At 42.1% G+C, this 20292-nt stretch overlaps 3 protein-coding genes across 6 annotated transcripts; 2 read left to right on the forward strand and 1 right to left on the reverse strand.

The window, feature by feature from the left end:
- Positions 1-133: 133 nt before the first annotated feature.
- On the forward strand, positions 134-8478 carry LOC102706390 (histone-lysine N-methyltransferase CLF). The gene is made up of 16 exons (XM_015838605.1): positions 134-404; positions 489-590; positions 674-993; positions 1737-1898; positions 2539-2623; positions 2735-2884; positions 2969-3016; positions 3084-3152; positions 3281-3975; positions 4629-4764; positions 4832-5052; positions 5753-5884; positions 6726-6816; positions 7442-7489; positions 7577-7705; positions 7944-8478. The coding sequence occupies exons 1-16, from the start codon at positions 381-383 to the stop codon at positions 8211-8213; spliced, it is 2682 nt and encodes an 893-aa protein (XP_015694091.1). The 5' UTR covers positions 134-380; the 3' UTR covers positions 8214-8478.
- A 1982-nt stretch (positions 8479-10460) lies between these two features.
- LOC102718370 (transcription factor bHLH49) lies at positions 10461-14469 on the forward strand. Of its 4 annotated transcripts, none has more exons than XM_015838606.2 (8): positions 10461-10721; positions 11021-11710; positions 11791-11997; positions 12084-12149; positions 12226-12294; positions 12393-12464; positions 12546-12737; positions 13573-14469. In XM_015838606.2, the coding sequence occupies exons 2-8, from the start codon at positions 11141-11143 to the stop codon at positions 13657-13659; spliced, it is 1263 nt and encodes a 420-aa protein (XP_015694092.1). In that variant the 5' UTR covers positions 10461-10721; positions 11021-11140; the 3' UTR covers positions 13660-14469. The 4 variants fall into 4 exon arrangements, with proteins under 4 accessions (XP_015694092.1, XP_006655999.1, XP_040381153.1 ...); XM_006655936.3 differs by having other exon boundaries at positions 11104-11710; XM_040525219.1 differs by having other exon boundaries at positions 11104-11710; positions 12283-12294.
- A 20-nt stretch (positions 14470-14489) lies between these two features.
- On the reverse strand, positions 14490-19145 carry LOC102706665 (putative U-box domain-containing protein 42). The gene is made up of 4 exons (XM_040525218.1): positions 18944-19145; positions 17173-18267; positions 16718-17027; positions 14490-16349 (listed from the first exon to the last, which is right to left on the reverse strand). The coding sequence occupies exons 1-4, from the start codon at positions 18947-18949 to the stop codon at positions 14671-14673; spliced, it is 3090 nt and encodes a 1029-aa protein (XP_040381152.1). The 5' UTR covers positions 18950-19145; the 3' UTR covers positions 14490-14670.
- Between the last annotated feature and the right edge of the window lie 1147 nt (positions 19146-20292).

Raw genomic sequence — 20292 nt, forward strand, 5'->3', positions numbered from 1 at the left:
AGCCGAGCCGAGCCGAGCCGAGCCACTATCGTCCCGGGTATGGGCCGGGTACAGTGTGAACTCCTTCCAGAGTGAGCGCCCCCCACATATAAAATCCCCTCGCTTCGCAATCCCCGTCCCCTTTCCTCCCCACTCCGCGACGACGAGTCGCTGCGGCCTCGCCGGCGACGACTAGGTCTCCGGCGCCCGCCTCCCACTGGCAGCGCCCCCGTCCCGCCCGCCGGGACGGGCCTCTGCCTGCCTCCCCCTTCCACATCGCTCGTTCTCTCGGTTCCCCGGTACCGGCATTCTCCCGACTCCCCGGGCCGCCTCCATTCCGGCTCTTCGCCGCGTGCCTCTCTTCTCCGAGCACACCGAGCCGCCGCCTCCTTCCTCCTCTGATGGCTGGCGATTCCCGAAATGAGGCAAGTTTCCCGTGCCCTTGTACCGCTCCGAAATTTGAATCTGTATGCCTGCGTTCTGACCAAATTAGCTTCCTGTCCCCGCAGCCGATGCAATCCGAGGAAGGGAGTAACGAATCGAGCTATGTTCTCTGTGTTATTGATGCATTGAAGAAGAAAATCACATCAGACCGCTTTCTTTACATCAAGGTGATTTGATTGTTTGGTTTTTCTTGTCTTTTCTTTACCAGATGTAGCAGCGGTTTATTTTTCCTCTCATAATCTTTTTTCAGAAAAGGATAGAGGATAATAGCATTAAGCTCAGCCCAATTATACAGCACTCTCACAGTTTGTCGAAAAATAGGCAAACTAGTACATCCAACAGTACAGATTTAGTTTTGAATTTGCTCACAAAGAGGCAAGAAGATGCCCTGTGTGCTGTAAATAGTCGTGAGTCATCTCCTGATGAAGATGAAGGCGGCAATTCTCAAGATGAGTGTTCATCGACCGTTATTGTGGGTGGGAACCTATCCACAAAGAATGCTATCCGTCCGATTAGATTACCAGAAGTGTCAACACTCCCTCCATATACAACTTGGATATTTCTGGACAGGTGCATTTTATTGACATCCCCTAAGATCCATGCTTATCTTACATATTTTTCATGGAAATTTATAGCATATACACTTTATTATCCAGTACAACAACATAGCAATGCTATTTTAATTTCTCTTACAAACCCACTCCCTCATTTATGATCTTTAGTTTTTGTGCAACTATCATTTCAAACATAGTTTTTTTTTCCTGACCTAGTGCTTTATGCCCCTGGTGGTTTTTTTTTCTTATTTTGTAAATGTGTAATGAAGATATTCCTTTTTTATTTCTTGCTATAAGCTTGGGATATGCTATTATGTAAAAATAGAACAGGTCCACATGTGACACCTTAGTACCTCACTGCATGCCCTACCTCTCTCTGAATTGCGTGCTGCTGCAGACTTGCAGGCGGCAAGTTGTGTGTTAAAACAAGAGGAGAAAATGCCACATTGAATGCCCTATTGTGCCAGCACTGTGTTTCTTTTGCTATTGCTGTTTCATCTGCTTTATGCTGCTTAGTGTTCCATCTGCTGTTGCGTGATTTGTGGAACGGCAAGGAAAGGGTCAAACTGAAACATGTTTTCGATGAATCATTTGTTGATATGGATTTAGCTGTATATCTCATATGATAAACTTTACTATGTCTAAATAAGTAATTCAAAACATGCATGGTTGCTGTTACAATATGGTGTACTTGTAGTTTGCAGAATTGGGTTTCTTTAGTGTTTGTTGAAACATAAGATTTTTCAATCTTCCATGCAGGAACCAGCGGATGCAAGAAGACCAATCTGTACTTGGTCGTCGAAGGATTTACTATGATACAAACTGTGGCGAAGCTTTAATTTGCAGTGACAGTGAAGATGAAGCTGTTGATGACGAGGAAGAGAAAAAGGAGTTCAAGGATTCCGAAGATCGCATAATTCGGTAAATATGCTTTCTTTTGCCTTAACATTCACTAGTGTATGCTCAGTTTGTTTAGCCATTTCGTGCTTATGGGACTAAGATACAGGTGCAGTTACCATAATACCTGGATCTTGGGCTCACTCCATGGGTCATAGCATGATCTTGTGATTATGTAGTAATAGTTTCCTAGAGAATGCTTTCTTTTGCAAGAATTTTGTCATATTTTCCTCTGCAAGCATTTTGTCATATTTTCCTTTTGAAGTCACAATACATCAGGATAAGAAGCAATAGAGAAATGCTATTAAATAAACTGGTCAAGTAACATTTGTATGCAATACTCCCATGAGATTATCTAGTAAACTATATTATTACAAACTCGTAAGAAAAAATGCATGTTTTGGGCCATATGTCTTAAATCATTAAATGAAATGGTCATTACTAGTTTTATCTACATTGTTCCAGGGGAAAATCTTGAGCTGGTCACACTGCGCATTTGACCTGGCTCTGTTTTGTGCAACCCTGGTACAAGTAAGAAAAGTATTGCTACAGCATTAATCTGTGTGGAGTGATTGAGACCTTAACCATCATAGATCACAATAGATTTGGTTTCTCCTGTATGGAATTTTTCCACTCAAGGGTGATTTTGTGCAATGATTGTCAGGATGACCATTCAAGAATGTGGCATGTCTGATGCTGTGCTTGAAACTCTAGCTCGAGATATCGAAAGGGCTCCTGATGATATAAAGGTTTCATACTGCATTCAATCTCACCTCACATTTGCATTTGATACATTTGGGATTTTCCTCTTCCAACTTTTTTTTTCATTTCTGAAAAAATTAAATAGGTCTACTTTTCAGGCCAGGTATGAGATCCTAGAAGGGGAGAAACCTGAGGGTTCTTTCAAGAAAGTGTCTGAACTTAATGTCAAAATGGAAGACATGTATGGTGATAAAGATCTGGATGCAGCATTGGATTCCTTTGACAATCTCTTTTGTCGCCGATGTTTAGTACGTTTCTGTTAATTGTCATATGGATTTTACATAATATCTCTGGTTTACTGATAAAACTTCTACTCATTTTGATGTTGGAAGGTTTTTGATTGCAAGCTACATGGGTGTTCGCAAGATTTAGTGTTTCCGGTAATTTTTTTCAAACTGAGTTATTTCCTAAAATTGTGTTTTGTTCTAATTAGTCTCTTTTTCATAGACAGAAAAGCAGCTACCATTGTGCAGCTCGGATGATGGTACACCATGTGGTATTCACTGTTACAAAGTGGTCTGTATTTTGTAGGCATATGGCTTCTGGAAAAGCAGCTCTTCTTTTGTGATTATATAGATATCTGAAAGACTGAAACATAAGCACATGCCATTTGGCTGATATATATATCTCATTTATATTGTCAGGCCTCTAAGCCAGATGTTGTCATGATGATGCTTGTTGATATCGAGGAGCCAACTCACTCACCAGAGAATGCAAGGAACCAGATAGGGTCAAATAAAAAAAAGCTTGGTTCTAGTGGACAGAAAGCAAAATCTCAACAAAGTGAAAGTTCTTCAACTGCAAGGGTTTCCTCAGAAAGCAGCGAGTCTGAAGTACAATTGTTAAGCAATAAATCCCCGCAACACTCTCCTGGCCTCTCAAAAAATAAGATTGGCACAAAAGGTGGAATCAAGAAAAGTACTAACAGAAGAATTGCTGAGAGAATTCTAATGAGTGTGAAAAAGGGACAACAGGAAATGGCAGCAGACTCAAATTCTATTATTAATGGATGCCTTTGGCCTAGGGATATGAAGCTTAGATCTGATACTAGGAGTGGAATTAAGGATTCCATTACATCCTCGCAATATACTTCTCCAAGCACAAGAAGTTCTAGAAAGAAGGGTGTGCTTCAAATGGAGAATAGCTCATCTTTTGTGGATGCTCAGAGTGATTCAATGGAGGATACAAATAATGAACATTCAGCAACAGATGGTGATAGTTCAAGGATAGAGGAATTTGTTGATGAGAACGTACGTAGCCAAGAAGCTCATGCCAGGTCCTGGAAGCTGATTGAGCAAGGGCTTCTATTGAAAGGATTAGAGATTTTTGGAAGGAACAGGTTGGTCCCATGTAATGATCAGCTTCATATGAATTATTTCATTACCTTCTATACTTCATATTAATATTTGTTCACTGTTCCACAAATAATCATGTAAGTGTCCAGTATATCAGTACGTAACCCCTGTACCTGTTGTGGACACAGTAAAGTTGATGTATTTAATGTTATACCAAGAACTAATACTTTTCAGTCTTCAGCACAAGACTCTGACTTTTGCATCTGTAGTACTAAAAATATTCAGCATGATATGTTTCAAAATTACTTTCCAACACAAGTGTCTATTTCAAGCAAAAGCTGTTGCATCATGACATCTCTGAACTTTATTTTTATTCTACTATGTTTCAAGCAAAAGCTGTCAAAAATGAAGTTATAATCAACCATCGGTCATGCATAACGTATTGGAATACACAATTAAGCGGAATTTCTAATGTTTGCATTATTTAGTACCTAGCTGTGTTAAATTATAGTGTTTCATGTACAAGAACTTCTGACGTATGTTCATTTCAAATACCTTAAAACTCATCCCTGTTTCCTCGGGATGTCTTTGTAAGCATATTGAAGATGTTCTTCATCCTTTTTATAACGATTGGTTACATTGATTTCCCCTAATTTGAATAGTCATACTGATTCCTTGTTTTTTCTCTTTCTTGAAGTTGTTTAATTGCTCGGAACCTTCTGGGTGGGATGAAAACATGCACAGATGTTTTTCAGTATATGAATTACATTGAAAACAGCAGTGCATCTGGAGCTCTTAGTGGTGTTGATTCTCTTGTTAAAGGATATATAAAGGTAGGATTCATCGGTTCATTTACTTGTATTTTTCGGTTTCATCTTACCTTAATTTTTGACCTTCCAGGGTAATGAATCACGCACACGATCAAGATTTGTCAGAAGGCGAGGACGAGTCCGCCGTTTAAAGTACACCTGGAAAACTGCAGGCTACCATTTTATTAGGAAAAGGATTACAGAAAGGAAGGATCAACCTTGTCGACAATACACTCCTTGTGGTTGTCAGTCTGCATGCGGGAAGCAATGTCCGTGTCTCACAAATGGTACCTGCTGTGAGAAATACTGTGGGTGAGCTACTTCTTTCATTATTCATATTGCAGACAGCGAGAGCATTTTTTTTCTTTGGATATTAATAGTGTTTCTTATGGAAAACTGTGGTAGATGTATAGACATTCAAATTGTTTATAAGTTGATCCGCTGTTTGGCTAGTGAATACCAGCTTGTATCATATGATTACATCTACTAAGTTTTACAATCAATGTTGCCTAGTAGAAAGAAACAAAAAGAAAACCTACGAGGAACTAGGCACTTTTTCAACTAAGAAAACAGACACCAAAGTTCTAGCTGAAGAGGACCTGATTGAACCTTGGTGGTGGGGGATTGAGGGTGTACAGTCTCTCTCCAAAATGGTGAATCATGAATGCTTCTCTTTTGTTCCGTGTGCTTGTTTGGCTATTAGCTATTACTTCCTCCGTTTTATATTATAAGACTTTCTGAATTTACCTAAATTCATCCATATATCAATGTATATGTTTTGTATATGTGTCTAGTTTCATTAGCACACATGAATCTAGGCAAAAGATCAGAAAGTCTTATAATATGGAATGGAACGAATACTTATTTTGAGAATTATAATTTTAATTGGAATGTACGGTACAAACACATGAACATGTAAATTGATGTGCAAATATTTGCTGTCACATCCTGCTGATGTAAGTTAGTGATTGGTCATGCTACTTGTGATAAAGTAATCCCTTCTACATGGCAGGTGCCCCAAAATGTGCAAGAATCGCTTCCGAGGTTGCCATTGTGCTAAGAGTCAGTGTCGCAGCCGTCAGTGTCCATGCTTTGCTGCTGACAGGGAATGTGATCCTGACGTGTGTAGAAACTGCTGGGTAGGGTATGTATTTTAACATCTCTGGACACTTCGAATGATTTTCCTAGTTAATGCACATTTGTACATATTTGAGATTTCACCAACGCTAATGTGCTTTTCATTCTTTGCACTTCTCCAACCTTACACCTACCTTGAAAGTTGAGAAATTACCACCTATGCCTGCACTTCAAGGATAGAACTTCTATAGATGGATTTATCCTTAAGTTCAGGAAGAATCTGGCATATGTAATTTATATTCCATTACCTGAAGATATGGAGTTACACAGCAAAAAAATCTAAATGGTAGGATTGAAATTAATGTAATCAAACCAATTGTTTGCCTATTAGCTACATTCCACATTAATCAAATGTTGCAAAATGAATAATTTGACATTTCCTTCTCTTACCATATGCTAACATACTTGCTAATGTGTGCGAGCACACTATTCTGGACCCAAAGATGTCAACTCATATACTTTATCTAAACTAATTATAATAAAAACATGATTTTTATAGAAGTGTTTACCAGGAGTTACACCATGAAAATATGTACCAACGATAGGGAAGTTTAATTTGAATTTGTTATGAACGGATAACTTCTATTAATGATAGGAAATGGATTCTTAGATACTGAAAGTAGATAGGTGAATACCAAAGATGAGTATATTATCTGGCTAGTGTGTGAATCTAATTGTGATCCTTTTTCACTCTATGGAACGTTATATATGCTTTCTGTTGTTCGTTCAAGTAGTCCTCTGCTGTTCAATTTCATATATTGTTTCCTCATCCTTATTTTTTCTAGAACAAAGCACCAGTATATTGATCTTGAACTGCTCTTTTACTGCCTGTAATTTCTGTTATACAGGTGCGGTGATGGTACATTGGGGGTTCCCAACCAAAGAGGTGATAATTATGAATGCCGGAACATGAAACTGCTGCTTAAACAGCAACAAAGGGTAGACCTATTGCACTTTTGAATTTTTTTTGTGCTATTGCACCTTGGTTATAATTTCATTGAGTCAATTGATACTCTTTTCATGTCTTGTTGGCACTTCCATTTGCCTTTATTCGATACTTTGATATTTTTATGTGAGGCTAGTGGTTTAGTTTATTACTCTCCAGTACTTGTCGATAGTCTTGTTCTATTTTTTAGTATAGCGAAGATCTGATTTTTCATGTGGGTTTAAATTGCAAGTATGAAAGTGGTTAAGTAGAATATTAACGAAACCAGTTAGACCGTGCCATCCAAAAAACTTCTCACTGATACACATTTACAAAGAAATTTCCCGTTAGCAGTAAAAGAAGTGCATAATGTATCTGTTGATTGTTGGTGAACTTATAGAAACTAGGGTGTGTTCATTTTCTGACAGGCCCTGTTTCATTTCTAATACTCCCACCGTTTCATAATCTAATACTTCTTAGCCTTGCCTAGAATGAACCTAGACACATGTATAAACTATATATGTTGATCAACGTAGAATCTAGGAAAGACTAGAAAGTCTTACAATATAAAATGGAGGGAGATCTGATGGTATTGACTTGCTATATCAATGCCATTGATTTGCTATGTGCACTCTTCAGGTCTTACTTGGGAGATCTGATGTTTCTGGCTGGGGAGCTTTCCTGAAGGTAAAATTTGTCTATTGACCCTTTTCCTCCATCGGAAGACATACCTTCTTATCTAAATCGTCTGCTTTTCTTTCCCTAAATCTTCAGAATAGTGTTGGCAAGCATGAGTATCTTGGCGAGTACACTGGGGAGCTTATCTCCCATAAGGAAGCTGACAAGCGTGGAAAGATCTATGACCGTGAGAATTCGTCGTTCCTTTTCAACTTGAATAATGAGGTGAGTGCAAAAACACCTCTCAATTACAGTCTGCAAGCATTCAGGATTGCACACTGCTAGTGACTGCTATCTTTTCTTGCACAAGCTGAGCTGTTCACATTCTCAGACCCATTTAGTTCAATATCATACAGTGTATGATCTGCTGCAGTGTTTCTGTTCAATATCATGCGTTCTATGATATGCTGCAGTGTTTGGCCAGTACTCTACTCACCTTACCTCTCTTGATGGATGGATGCAGTACGTTCTTGACGCGTACAGAATGGGCGACAAGCTGAAGTTTGCCAACCATTCCCCGGACCCAAACTGCTACGCCAAGGTCATCATGGTAGCAGGCGACCACAGGGTGGGCATCTTCGCCAAAGAGCGGATCAGCGCCGGCGAGGAGCTGTTCTACGACTATCGCTACGAGCCCGACCGGGCCCCGGCATGGGCTCGCAAGCCCGAGGCGGCCGGTGCCAAGGACGACGCCCAGCCTTCTACTGGGAGAGCAAAGAAGCTCGCTCACTGATGATGATGATGAAAAGAAAGAAAGGTAGAGAGAGAGACCATCAGCTGTTGATTCTTTTGTTGTATTTTGGCTGATTCTTTCGTTGTTGCTGAGGGCGGACCGAGAGCTCCGACGGTGATTAGCGCCGTCAGGAAAAGAACAACATTCCTGCCATTCGTGGCCCCCCTGATTTGATTCGATTCGTTTGATTTGCCACGCATGTTGTGACTTGAGCACCCCTGGAAACTTAAAGAATGGTTTATCTCTGTGTTTTTACCTTTCGAAAGTAAGTTTATTTCCCTTTATAAGAACAAGTTCTGGAAGAAGGCGTTGCCAGCTATGGACAGTTACTTCCTCCGCTAAAAAAAGAATGAATCTGAACAACTGGATGTCCAGATGCATCGTGCAAGCGCCGGCCCTGGTCCAGATTCATCGTAAAAATAAATTGTGAACAAAATATATATATATATATATATATATGTTTTTAACTGTTTAAAGATAAAAGCTGGAAAAAAACTAGAAAAAAAAACCTCAATATATTATTCTCTCCATTTCATATTATAAGATTTTTTTATTTAGATTTATATGTGCTAATGAATGTAAACATATATACAAGATATGTATTGATACATATATGAATCGTCGATACATGAGTGAATCTAAGTAAAGTCTTATAATATGGAACCTATAGAGTAAGAGCAACTCAATTATCTTGCACCCACCAAGCGCAACCGCGAAAAGATATCTAGCGGGTACCACCCGTAACACTCTCTATGTTTGTGGTCAGAATAAAGAAAAGAAAGACACCTTAACAGTTGTGTCTAGGTACATAAGAAATTATTAGGTGTTTCATAATTGCAATTTCTTGATTTTATTTAAATACCTATATTATGTCAGCTGGCACCAGAGGCCTTTATTGTTTGTTAATAAATTTATTTGAGTATTTCATAGTCCGATAAGAAAACAAATGCGTAGTTATATTTGGATAAGAAACATGGTATAAATACAAGTTCAATAGGAATGGAAACACAAGCCAAGATGGGTAATTAGGTTCTACACCGATATAGTTGCAGACTCAATTAGAATTTCCTACCATGATCCAATCCTTATAGATTGCGGATTGGTTGTTTGTGCATCTATCATAGATTGCGGATTGGTTGTTTGTGCATCTATCATATCGTATTATTTGGTTGTTGACAAAAATATCCGATCCCGAATCAGAATATATGATCAAGTTTCCAATTTAGTTTTGCTTTTTTTCAGTTGTCCATTACCCACCCTCTTGTACTCAAGACCATCCATTTAATAGTACTACCTAAAAAAGAAAACCCTAACATTACATTTTAACATTTAAAATTTGGTTATAGCTGATAATCAGCAAACCCTTGTGTTCTTTTAGGTTGATTATTTCTTGGCTTTTACATAAGCATGTTCCAAACTACTAACATTTTATTTTTTAATAAAAAGTTCCTATATAAAAGTTGATCATCTTATATTTCTAAAGCATATTTTTAATTTTGTAGCAGTTAATTCTATTATTTATAGCATAAAATTGCTAGCACCAAAGTCAGATAATCTTTTGTTTTGCATATTCATCTACAAAAGAACAAAGCCCTACTTTTTTTTTTTTTGCAAATCAACAAAGCCATACGTTAAATGCAGGCAAAGCAACCCCATCTCTCTCTTGGCCCCATGAACAGAAGTTACAGAACAGTTACAGTGGCCTGCAGTGCGACTGTGACCGTGTGGGATACACCGTACACCCCCTGGGGACCTCTCTCTCTCTCCCCCTCTGATCACAGCCGCAGCCGTAACGGTGCCAAACTGATAAATTACAGTCAAAAGAGTCAATGGCCCCCGTCCTTTCCCAGTATAAACCACTTATAAGATAAAATTTATTTATTTAATATTTTTTGTTTTTAATTACTGTAGTCGGTGTATATAAAAGTTTTATGAACAAATTATTTTTTATTTGTAAAAAGCGATCGAAGCTCTTTGACGTCACCGTTTACTATTTAAGAAAAAAAATTAAATAGAAAATAATTTACAGATAAAATATTATATATATATATATGTTTAGTGACTCAAAATGAAATTAAAATAAAATGTTACAAAACAAACAAATGATAGAAAAATAATATAAAAATAATTTTTAAGATTTAAATTTTACTTAGCACGTACGTGAGCCTTCGACTTGAAGGCCCCGGAGTGAAAAGGCTCACTCTGGTTCAGCTCAGAGACCCTCTCAAAAAAAAAAAAATCCCTCTTTTTCCGCCGCTTCTTGCAGCGAGAAAGAAGAGAATGCTTGTACTCCTCCTAATACTGTACATGGGGAAAGGCACGGCGATGAATTGAAGGCGAGCGGACTCCAGCAGGGCGTCCTTTAGATCCTTTTCCTTCATTGCATCTCGTCTCGTCTCGTCTCCTCCCTTCTCGGTTGATCTCTGGATCAGGTCAAGGTGGCATTTTTCAGTCCACTGGGGGCAAGAGCTGCGATTTTTGGTGTTCTCGCGGAGGAGGTGATCGGAGGTGAGGTTCCAGAAAGGCTACGATCTTTTTTCTGCTGTTTTCTAGGACTCTAGTGCTTGGTTCTTGAGTAGTACGCGTGTCCGTCTTCTTCTTGTTCTTGTGTGCGCCTTCCGAGGGCGTTTTTTTTTTCTTTTCTTTGTTATTTAATGGGCGTCAGTGGATTAGGTTTATGTGTATCTGTGTTAGTCAGCTCAGCTTTGTTGCTTTCACTGACTGCACTGCACTGCATTTGTTTTAAGTGAGATTTGGTCGAATAAATTACTATGATTCCCTCAAAAGAACCATCTTTTCTGGAGTAGGTGGATTTGGTAGTACTACCATGAAGGTTTTGGAGTTGAGCTGTGCAACCTCTCACTCACACTAGGCTTTATTCACCATCCAGATTTTGGTCTTCAGGGCGAAAAGGAAGTGAAGAGGAGATGAATGAGAAGGATACCACTGATTTTGAGAAGAGTGAGGCTAGTGAACACACCCAAACTCTGAGCTTCCATGGTGCCATGTTCTTGCCGGAGGCTCAGATTGCTTCTTCTGCAAATGCATTGACTACCATGGCCAATCCATTCCCTATCCATCCTGGCTTATGGAATCCACCTGCACAGAGTTTGGGTTTAGGTGAAACCAGCTTTTCGTCGTTGCTCGGAATGCTATCGGCAGGCGTGCCCCCGTCTGCTGCCACCTCTGGGTTCTTAGATTCTGCAACAGGGTTTTCTAGCTACAATGGAGGCAATCTTGGAGCCATGATCAATCACTCCTTCCCTAGTATCCAGCATTTGGGTGATCTCGGAAATGGCGTCGAGATTGAGGCGATTGCGAGTGAAGGATGCAAGAATGTATCACAAACTAGTGAGAAGCAGCAAGGAGATGCTGAGATGACACATGATGTTGATTCCCCCTCCAAGGAGCTAAGCAAGCCAGAGTGCACTGGTGGCACTGTCCATGATGAGGGGACTAGGGTATCTTGTTCCAAGAAGAGAAAAAGATCAGGACAGGTACTTGTTTAATGTATTGTTTTACAAAGCTGAATCTCTGTATATTTAGTTGGAGCTAAGAGTATGAATTGCTCTTGAAGGATCATGGGGTGAAGCATGTAGAAGGTGGTGAAGAGCCACAGAAGAATGAGAATGATGAAAAAGATGAACCAAAGAGATCTTCTGTGGCGTCGGGGAAATCCAGTGGGAAACAAGCAAAGGATAATGCAGGTTCACCAAAGGAAGAATACATACATGTAAGAGCTCGACGTGGTCAGGCTACTAACAGCCATAGTCTTGCAGAAAGGGTAGGTCCTTAATTTCTTTCTCCTTAATGATCTTATAGTATCTGGCCATCTGATTTGACTGTTATTGTTTGGGAATCTGGATGCAGGTTCGGAGGGAAAAGATCAGTGAAAGGATGAAATATCTTCAGGATCTTGTTCCTGGTTGTAGTAAAGTGCGTACTTCCAAACTGTCTCCTCTCTCTGTACTAATGACTGGCTTGACTTAATACTTGTGAAATTGTAAGCTAGGTAACTGGTAAGGCTGTTATGCTGGATGAGATAATTAATTATGTTCAATCCTTACAGAGGCAGGTTGAGGTATGTTGTTTGTAGAACTTATAATGGCATGTTCAATTTTACTTGCATGGTCCTACTGCGTGTTAATCTGGTATACCCAATGTGGTCATGTTGTACAGTTTTTGTCAATGAAGCTGGCAAGTGTCAATCCAACACTGGACTTCAACATAGATCGCATTCTATCTAAGGATGTAAGATACTTCTCACTAGATGCACATAGATATTGTGCTGTTATATTTCTATTTCTCAGGCTGATCGTTTCATCCATACAGATTTTTCAGTCTCAAGGCGCCATCGCATCATCGGTGTTTGGCTTCTTACCGGGCATTGTTTATCCCCAATTACACCAACCAAAATATATGCAAGTCAAGATGCCCAGCATTGTGAACTCCACTGATGCATTCAGAAGAGTAACCCATGCTCCATTAGGAACTAACAGTGCATTGAAAGAAACCAAACACCAGGTTTGTGCCATTGCTTAAATTTGGCTTAATGCCCATCTTCACTTCAAGCTCTTTATACCAAATATCATGAAAAATAGGACAAATCTCTGCAATATTCTCCAAGACCTCGTTCAGTGTTATATAGCTTGGCCTTGGTGTTTCAAGAATAGTGCTCCACCGATAGTCATTGAAAATAATGTCTACATAATAAACATACAAGTGGTCCCTTTATATTCTTTTTGCTGAGAATTGCTTCATTACTCTTTCTAAAAAGTTCGTGGGCCTTATAGAACAGCAAACTAGATCGCTTAAGTGCATAACTAGACTGAATATTATAGAAATAACAGGAATTCATATAGTCTGTTTTGTGTAACTAACCCAATCCCACCTGATTCTTTTTGGCCATTCATGCTGTTTGAACCTAGGTATGAGCTAGTCTCCTCTTTATTAGTCTGTTATTCGAGTTTAAGCAGTAATGGAACACCTAGACCATCATCAATCTTTCTCGGGTTTGACCATTGACCCTCTTCAACTTTATTTTAATGGAGAGCATTGATGATTTATCCTAACCGACATTGTGACCTCAGTGGCACTAACCATTTCACTAATAAACCGACTAAAATGCACTAACGCAGATTATTGTATATCTATTGTATTTACATCACAACATGTTTGCCTTCATCGTAATCTTTACATCACAACATATTTGCCTTCATCGTAATCTTTACATCACAACATATTTGCCTTCACCATAATCTGAACATATGCTTTAATATTCATAAGCTTTTTGGATAGTGGAGTAGTGAAGCACTGCTTTCAGTATTTTGCAACCTCTTATTTCTTGTGCGTTGGACAGATGCCCAATAATTTGAATGGAGAGTTCCAGGACGTCATCGAGATACCTTTTACTCATGATCACCATGGATTAAGTGATCGACCCTGAGATAGATTCCATGACTAAAGCAAGAGATCAATATGTGCCATGGGCTATCAACAGAACTGTGATATATGAGCATGTTGAAATCATGGTACTAGCTCACAGTTGATCACTGAAGTATAAGCATCCAAAATTCTTTGTTAGTGCTGCTTTTGCATATTCATAGCAGCAAGTGACCAACTTTGAAGCCTCTCTTCAGAAGTCTGTTATAGAAAATTTGGAAGGTAAGACAATGTAGGATGCTCACATGGAGATCTCAAGCAATATGTTCTCCACTGAAGTAATCTACAGTCTTCAATAATTGTCAATCCCAGGATGATTACCACACACTAGCTAGTATTGCGAGCGAGGCTACAGGAGCATCCTTTGATGTACTTGCTTAGTTAGTTAGTACTGTGTTCCATCAGAAGAAACATGGTCAGATGTAGTCAGTGATTTTAGATTTGTTGAGAAAAGATAAAATGAGCCTGGTTTGATGTCGCGATCATTTATTTGTTTTCAATCTGGCAAATCTGTGAATTCTGATGGAGATGGTTGCTGTCAGACTGGTCTCATTCTTTTTAGTGACCTTGTTAAGAAAACATGCACAAAATGGCATGTTTTGGAAGGCTTGAGCTTCACATCAATTTTGCATGAAGCGATGTAATAAATCATCTGATATGAATCCGATGGTCATGGCAAGAGCAGTCAAGAAACTCTCGAGCCTAGTTTCACTGAATTTTCTCTGCATCTATCTGCAAATAGTAACTATTTATTTTTTCTTTTCCAAGGATCAAACCACACCAATCCACAAAAGACACTTTGTGAAACAAATTATACATGAAGAAAATGCTACCTAAGTTAATGACAACATATATCTTCCCCTGCTATAACATTGTAGTTACATTGCATCTGCAGTGTTTCTTCTTTGTCTTTTCCCTGTGATTCTGAACCTTTTAGTAGTTACAAGACCAAACCAATACAGGTGATGGAGATGTACAAAACATGGCAAGAAGAGGAGGAAGAAGAAGGAAGCATCTACAGCTCGACGGAGACGTAGGTGGCGGAGTAGTCCGGCATGCGGTGCAGGCTCCGGAGCACGCTCTCGGCGACCTGCTTCGTGGCGGCGTCGCCCTTGTGGAAGGCGCTCACCAGCGCGTTCGGCAGCGCGCGGTCGGCGGTCACGTCGCGGACGCACCGCTCGCCGCCGTGCGCCAGGAACCTCTCCACGGCCCAGAAGCAGCGCCGGGACAGCGCACCGCCGTCGAGCCCGTCGTGGGCGTGGGCGGGGCCGACGCCGGCGTCGCGGTGCTGGCGGAGCGCGCGCAGCACGTGCCGCGCTGCGTCGTGCTCGGCGAGCACGGCCACGCCGCGCTCCACGTCGACGGAGTCGTCCATGAGCGTGCAGAGCGCGCCCAGCGCGGCGTCGACAACGCGGCCGTTCTCGTTGCTCTCGAGGACGCCGAGGAGGCCCTCCACCGCGCCGGCCTCGACCAGGCAGAACGTGGTGGCCGGGGAGCACACGCCGCGGTGCACCGGACAGGGGCGCCCCCGCGCCGGCGGCGGCGGCTTCCGGTTGTTGTCGTGCACACGCCCGGCGTGGGCGTCGCGCAGGCGCCGGAGGATGTTCTTCTTCTTCTTGGGGCGCCGCTCCTCCGACAGCGGCTGCGACAGGTTGACCGACTGGTGGCTGAGGTTCTCCAGGCCGACCGCCGCGAGCCGCTGCACCTCGTCGCTGCCCGCCGACCGCACAAGGAGATCGGTGAGCACCGCCGTGAAGTTGTGATCCATGGCCACCAGGAGCACGTCGGGATCGTACAGCGTCGTCGTCATCCGGACGAGCGCGCCGACGAGGCCCTCCATGTACGGCCTCGCGTGGCGGCTCGCCCGCATCTCGCCGCGCTGCATCTCCTCGATCTTGGCCAGCAGCGTCGCCACCGCGCCCTGCTCCAGCAACGCCATGTTGAGCGTGATGTTCTGGTACGGCAGCCTCGCCAGCAGCGTCGCCGACACGGCGTGCCGCTCGGTGACGCGCCCGGGCTGGCCGATGCTCTTCACCAGCCTCCCCGGCTGCCCTGGCGCCTTGCAGAGCTTCTCGGCTATGGTGTGCCCCATCTGCGGAGACAGCGCGATGAGCAGCCTAGTCGCGCCGATGCCCAGTGCCTCCGTCTGCGAGCCCATGAACTCGATCACCGTCAGGCTGATGTCCTGCTCCTTCATGACGGACACGACCGTCATGAGCGGCTTCGGGAGCGCGGTGAGCGCGAGCAGCACCCGGATGATGCTCAGGTTGAGGTCATCAGGCATGGAGCACTTGAGCATGTGGGTGAAGTTGTACACCGAGTACTTGGAGGTGATGACATGACCTTCCTTGTTGACGACGATGGTGTCGGGATCGAGACCGGACTCGACAATGTTGGCGAGCACCGCAGCGGCCTCGGTCTTGGACCCCATAGGCTCGTCGTCGATTTTGCGGATGAAGAGCTCCTCCACCATGACCGGAACAGCACCAGCGTCAACAAGAGTTTTGCTGTTGGGACCATCTGATGAGATCTGGACAAGAACATCAAGGGCTGCCTTGCGGATCATGGTGTTGCCGCTATGCACCATCTTGATGAGGATCTCTGAAGCACTCCCAGCAATGTTGATGGTCATTTCCTGCTTCTGGACCAGCTCGCCGAGGTAGCTCACCATCTCCATCTGAACATCTTCAGACCCTGTTTTGGTGGTGATTCATGTCAGGCAAGGCAATTATAGTGCCATGGTGCAAGTCCATGCAAGTAAAAGTTTTTTGAGTTGTCATATTAGTCATAAGAGCAAGATACTGTATCTAGTTATAGCTGCATTGTTCTTTGTTAGTGTTCACCCTGTACTGAACTACATGTATTCAGAAACTGATTGATCAAAATCTAAAGCACACAAGAATTTTTTTTAAAAAAATGTAAAGCACACTAATTTATAAACCATTTCTGTAAATAGTCCACGATGTTGACTTTTGGCAACATAAAGTTCCCTTTTGACATTATATATGATAATTAACACACCAAATAAAGTAAGTAGCTTTCTGCATTGGCAAAATTTCTACCTTCAACTAAATGCCTTTGGAGAGGGTCCAAGTAACCACTTTCAGCCATGTACTTAATGTTCTTTGGACATTTCTCCAGGTTCTTGAGGACCTCTCCAGCCTTCTCTGCGGCAACTGGATCATCCGAATCATTGAATTTCATTGTGGTTAGCATCAGTATGCTTCCAGCAGTTGATCCGATGTTCTCCAACAGTAACTCCGATTTTGAAAGCTCTAGCAAGAAAGAGATTGCTGCATGTCTTTCATCAGGACTACTACTAGAAAGCAGCTTTATTGTCCTTGTGATGGCTCTGGTATTTGCTATGATTTCCTGTATGTCATGAAGGCACGAAGTGAATTTCAGCTTTTAAACAAACATGCAGGGTGATTGTTTTAGCAGTTCAATAAATTTCACACAACCAGGGCAGGGAAAACAACTAACATGACAAGGGTCAAAGCATTTCAGACTTCCTTACCTTTCCTGTTTCATCCCCAACCAATAAGCAAAGGAGATCCAGTGAATCACAACGTATAAGACCATCCTTGTGCTCCAACAACCGAGGGAGGAACTTAGTTATTCCAATTTTGTGCATCTGCTCCCTGTTCTTTCTCCTTAGCTTGGCCAGCAGCTTCAGCTCTTGTATGGCCTCAAGTACCATTGCCTCTGTGGACGCCATGGAGAGTGCGGTACGTGCAATCCTAACCCGTGTGGATTCATTCCTCATAATCCATTCTGCAATTGTGCTTTTCAGCGGAACATTGCTTCTCAGTGTCTTGCTTTGCATTGACATCTTTGTCACAGGGCATATCACAGGTTCAGAACCATCAGTAAACTTTTCAAAGTACTCTTCGATGGCTTTCCTGTCAAATGTCACACCACTTTCTGTTGTCACTGGATCAACCATGACCTTGTTCGTCAATGGACAGAAGAAAGAATCATATAGTGGCTCGACATATTCTGCAACTTCAGGGAGGGAATTGAATGAATGTGCACCGATGTCATGTGATTCATGGTACATTCCCTGCAGGAAGTCCACCAGCCTTGGCATGTCACTATTGTGAAGTGTTCTTCTCCTGGGCCTGCTGTTTGCCGTGATTATCGACATATCAGCCTCAGAGTAACCATCACAGGAGTTCTGGTCACAATAACGTGGCCGGTTTCCTGCTATCTGAAGATTTGCGTCAGCCCTGGTTTCCGCAAACCTAGTGCTACCAAATGTTGAAGCCGGTATCCTACTGAGCTCATGGCCAATGTTCTTTATGACACTGTCAAGGTCCTCGGTCATGCTCAGGAGGTCATCGTTTTTGAGCTTCCGCGCCACGGTGCTGCACCTCATGATGAGGTCCTTGGCGAGGTCGACATTGGCAGCCAGATACTCCATCGCATGTATTGTTGAATTCTGCGCTCTCTGCAGGTCCATTGTGGCCAGGGGTGCATGGTAAAGGTGGCTGCCAACATCCATGAAGTTTTCTTGCTCGGCATCGGCTGCCGCCTCGGGCGGCATGAGCTCGGAGATTGCTGCCTGTATAGACTCAACCAGCGACGCCTTCCTGGCCTGTGCTCCGCTTCGCTGAACAAGAGTAACATGTCAGTCAGGGATCCAAGCAAAAGCATCCAAAATGGAGATTGCACACATACTGTTCTGAAGACAACTACAGTCCAAACTTCAGACAAGGCAATTATAAAGCAATAACACAGACTCCACTCTCTTCCTGCAAACAATCTGAAGTTGACCTGAGGGATTGAGTTCTACAAGCAAATTGACTTCCCCCAATTCCTAATTTTCAACAATTTGTTCCAAGAACTACTAGCGTCTTATCTACTGTGCAGTGAAAATCACCAGGAGAGTTGAATAGCAAACACCAAGAACACAAGGTGGGGAAGGACACCAAGAACAGCTCGATTGCACATCCTACCCGGAATCACCATCTTTTCTCCGCTCCATCTAACCGAAGTGGAAAACCTACCACCGCCATCACAATAACTCTGCTCTTTTGCAACCAGAGCTCACCGTCTCTAGGGCAAAGCTCCGGTGATTCCCCTACTCACCAAAGCAAACACAACACGAACAGAAACGGCGCAAGAACTGCTGTATCTGGGAACAATCCAGCTCTTTTTTTTAAAAAAAATATCCACAAAACCTACCCAATTTACAGCACGACTACGAATCACAGCAAACGAGCCACCAGCTTCGTCGCCAGAGTGAGAGAGAGAAGCAGCAAGCTCAGCGAGCGCAGCCCGCGTACCTGCATCCAAGAACCTCCAAGAACTCGAGCCGCGCTGCCGCTCCTCCCGTCCGCTCCACCTTCCTCCCAAAAGAAAGCGAGAGGACGGAGACGCTACGACCGGCGTAGCATTCTCCCCTCCTCCTCCACCGCCGCCGCCGCCGCGGTCTCCCGCTCCTCGAACTTACAGCAGCAGCACCACCACCACCTCTCGAGGAATAATACCACCTCGCTCGCGTGGGGAAGAAGAGAGTAGAACAAAAGACAGAGGCGGAGAGCGAAAAAGGGAGAGAGAGAGAAAAAAAAACGGAGGAATTACGGAAGAACGCGCAGCACGGAGACCCAGTCAAGTAAGGTCAGTTTTTAATCCTTATAACCAACCTCCCTAAAATTTTTCCTCTTTTTTTTTTTAAAAAATGTAGCCTCCTGTTTAGAGATCAGCAATAAAGCGACGTTTTTTTTAGAGATGGATAAAAAGCGACCTTTTTTCTCTTCTCTTCTAACGACAACCTTTCTAATGGCGTTTTGCATTGGGAGTTGTTTGACTTTTTTTATTTGTTTTTACAGTGATGGTGCTTAGCTTAGCTACACGAGTCAATACTTGCAGTGCACACCATGTATGTGTGTCAAAACTACAGGCTTGGCCTTTTAAACTTTTTAAACTTTGCCCAAAGATTAGTTTTTACGGCAAGTTTAGCAAATGTTTTGTTTAAAAGGGGTAGTTAGCTGTGTGCCAGCTGTAATGATTTTACACTATAAACTGATGGTTTTTTTCATGGCTGTGTTCTTTTCAAACTACAAAATAAAATGTGAAATATTATCTGATTTTTATTATGGCTATTTAATGGCGTGAACAATAAAATTAGTTATATAAAGTTAAAAGTCTATTTTAGAAAGATGATATGTTGACCTTGTTCAATCAAATTTTTGTAAAAACTATGCAGCCGTTTAATACTTCAGAAAGCATGGGAGTAAAAAATAAGAAAAAAAATTGAGAATAAAAAGGGGGAAACACAACAGAAGTATGCTTGTTTGATTGCTTGTTTCCTTATTTCCTTAGTTGAGCTCGTATGCGGCATTTATGCTTAGAGTTTGGTAAGACCAGGAGGATGTAAAAATATTTGTTTGGTTGATGCATTAGGTTAGTCCAGATAGCCTTGGCTATTGTTTAGTGGACTAGTACATGTGAAGGTTAGAATGTTCATGCAATTAAAAGATTTTGTTTGCTTTTGTTTGGTACAAACTCTCGGTTTTATTTACCTCTTTGTTTGAATGGGAAGTTACTTCTACTCCTAATAGATAAATATGCATTGTCGAAGTTCATAACAATTAATATATTGTGTGATTTGTTTGAAGTGAACTAGAGTCTC

The sequence above is a fragment of the Oryza brachyantha genome, chromosome 6, assembly GCF_000231095.2.
Source record: "Oryza brachyantha chromosome 6, ObraRS2, whole genome shotgun sequence".
Classification (NCBI taxonomy): Eukaryota; Viridiplantae; Streptophyta; class Magnoliopsida; order Poales; family Poaceae; genus Oryza; species Oryza brachyantha.